The 2,933-nt window shown below is 33.1% G+C and overlaps 1 protein-coding gene across 1 annotated transcript; it reads right to left on the minus strand.

Moving 5' to 3' along the window:
• Positions 1 to 1,327: 1,327 nt before the first annotated feature.
• LOC120075739 (histone H4) lies at positions 1,328 to 1,904 on the minus strand. Its single transcript, XM_039029380.2, has one exon. It carries the CDS (start codon positions 1,819 to 1,821, stop codon positions 1,510 to 1,512), a length of 312 nt encoding a protein of 103 aa, XP_038885308.1. The 5' UTR covers positions 1,822 to 1,904; the 3' UTR covers positions 1,328 to 1,509.
• Between the last annotated feature and the right edge of the window lie 1,029 nt (positions 1,905 to 2,933).

Consider the following 2,933-nt stretch of genomic DNA (forward strand, 5'->3'; position numbering starts at 1 on the left):
CGTTTCCTTTATTTTTCACATCAATGTATAGCTAAACGTTCTAGTTTCGGGACATTGATGAACTTAATTATACATTTATGTTGATGCAATAGTATGTTCAATGGATGTTTATCCTTAAATGTTTTTTCAATACTATTGTGCTTTATCACACCATTGATGCATGTCGGGTTGAATGTCGATTAGAAAAGATCACATGTTTAACCAAATCTACAACAGATTGTTATTGAAATGCAATAATCTTGAAAATAGTTTCTAGATTTAAGCACATCATTTACCTAACAATAATTCATAGGATCCTCTGCATGACTTAATAAAATAACAAAAGAATTCAATACTCGGAACACTTTCTTCTTTTTTCTCTTGATTTCAACTTTATCTTTAATAATTATAAAATCATCATCATAAAACCGATCCTTAGATAAAATCAATCCAATTCTGAATAGCTGAATAGAATTTGACAACTTAATTCCCATATTCGGTCTCTTCGTCAAGTTTTTAATGTAATTGTCAAGGAATCGAAGTAACGGATTTGCTTAATATTCATAGATTTGGATAGATCTGGATTTAGAGTGTACTTTATTTTTGTTTTTATTTTGTGACGGATGGCATATGCCACATAACAAGGAGTCGATCTTTTGCCTCTCAATTCAGAAATTAAAAAAAAAAAATCAAGAAAAATCTGAGAGCAAAATAAAAACTAAAAAGATGGCAAAGGTCTAAAAAAGCAATTAGAAAACACTTTAAACTTAATTTGCCTGAATCCCAACTCGAGATAGTCCATGCACCAATCACTACAAAAAAATTTGAGTTGAAACCTAATTTTGATGAAATCTTCTTCAACCATTGTCTTAATTGATTTTCTGTAGTTACTTGAAACTTTTAAAATTTAATTTTCAGGTTTCATCGTTAACGAAACTTTTAAAAATAGATAGATTGTAATTGGAGTTTGGTTTGAGTCATTCGTCCCAATTACATTTTACAATTCTGGAGCATTCATTCTGTTAAATCGTACGAAAGAAATAACATCTTCTAATATAGAAAGCAATTGTTATGCTATTTAAAAAATTTCCCAAAATTCTCCGGGGGCATAGACCAAGTCTTTGAACAAAATCAGAGAGCGACACCATGATTATAGATCCTAAACACTTACGGATCGTAAATAAAATTGATCAGATTTCAATTACTGTCACAACGCTCCAAATATTAGATGTACAAAGTTAATAAAATTTGGAAAATTGAACCAACTAGCAGTGGTTTGCAGCTTTAGAATTAGGCCACACATTCTAATTTCAACATCTCAAGGAAACGCTAAGAAGAACGAAACAGATTGACCAAAAGAACTATAAGAAATTCATATCATAATTCTTCAACCAAATAACATTTCAATTTCTGAATGACAGAGCTAGGTTACAGGAAGTCCTAAAAAAAAGAGAAAAGATTTATGAACGCTAAGAAAGAAACCAGATCTAAAGCCAAGATCTACAATCCTCCATAAGATTAGTCTAAATCCTAACCTCCGAAACCGTACAAAGTCCTTCCCTGCCTTTTCAAGGCATAAACCACATCCATGGCGGTCACCGTCTTCCTCCTGGCGTGCTCAGTGTAAGTAACAGCATCGCGAATGACATTCTCAAGGAAGATCTTCAAAACGCCTCTGGTTTCTTCATAAATCAAACCGCTGATTCGCTTAACACCACCACGACGAGCCAAACGGCGAATTGCAGGCTTTGTAATACCTTGAATGTTATCTCTCAAGACCTTTCTATGACGCTTAGCTCCTCCTTTGCCCAAACCCTTGCCTCCCTTTCCGCGGCCAGACATTTTCAAAACTTGATTCGAAGAGTGTAGAACACGACTAAATCGGAAATTTGAAATTGGTGAAGAGTGACAGTTGTTGGGTTGAATTTATAGTGGAGTCAATTCGATGCGCGGCTTTTGAAGCTGTTGAGGGGGAATGACGTCGTTCGTTGGATTTGGGATGAATCGACGGTATGGATGGTCGATCCGCGTGAAAGCGTCGCGGATTGTGCTTTTAAATTTGGAGGTGAAAATTCTGGCGCTAGGCGGCGGCATTTGCCAAAATTTGTGGACCAGATTGCAATTAAAAGCCCATAATTAGTCCATCTTCAAATTTTACGTTAGATTGTGCTCCAGATCATTGGGCCAAGGTCCATCAGCCAATTTCAATTGTGCACTGACCCAATTTTATGCATATCACTCATTTATCAAGACGAGACTAAAATATTGTAAAATAGCAAAATTTGAAATTAATTGCAAATATAACAAAAAATTACCTTCCGTCCATAGAAAATGTCCAAAAAATCCCATGAAAGCGCAAATTTTTAAATTTTATTAGTGATCGTTGTTATCGATGATAGTTGTTGTCGGTGACAGGTTTCTTCTATAAATAGTACAAATGATAAATTCTTATCAATGGTAGAAATATATCATTCATAGGCTCCTCTTATAAATATCATTGATATCACAATATCTACTAGAGTTTTATCACTGATATCTACCTAACTTCTATCACTTATATTATTGATACATGGATATCATTGATATCTACCCAAATTCTACATTGAGATCATTGATACACAAATATCACTGATATCCACATAAGTTTTATCACTGATATATTATTATAATTGATATCATTGATAAACATATACCACCAGTATTTACTTTAGTCATATCGCTAATATAATTGATATTACTGATATCTTCCCAAGTTATATCTATGATATCCCTGATGCATAAATACCTTTAATATCTACTTAAGTTATATTACTGATATCACTAAGATAATCGGTTACATTTGAATTACTAAATTCATATTTTTTACATTTTAAATGGGGATTCAGTGAATTCTTTTATAACATCTAAAAACATGAGTGACAGTGATGAATTCTTTAATCAATGATAGGATCCTT

Source organism: Benincasa hispida, chromosome 4 (assembly GCF_027475165.1).
Source record: "Benincasa hispida cultivar pf3 chromosome 4, pf3_genome.v1.1, whole genome shotgun sequence".
Classification (NCBI taxonomy): domain Eukaryota; kingdom Viridiplantae; phylum Streptophyta; class Magnoliopsida; order Cucurbitales; family Cucurbitaceae; genus Benincasa; species Benincasa hispida.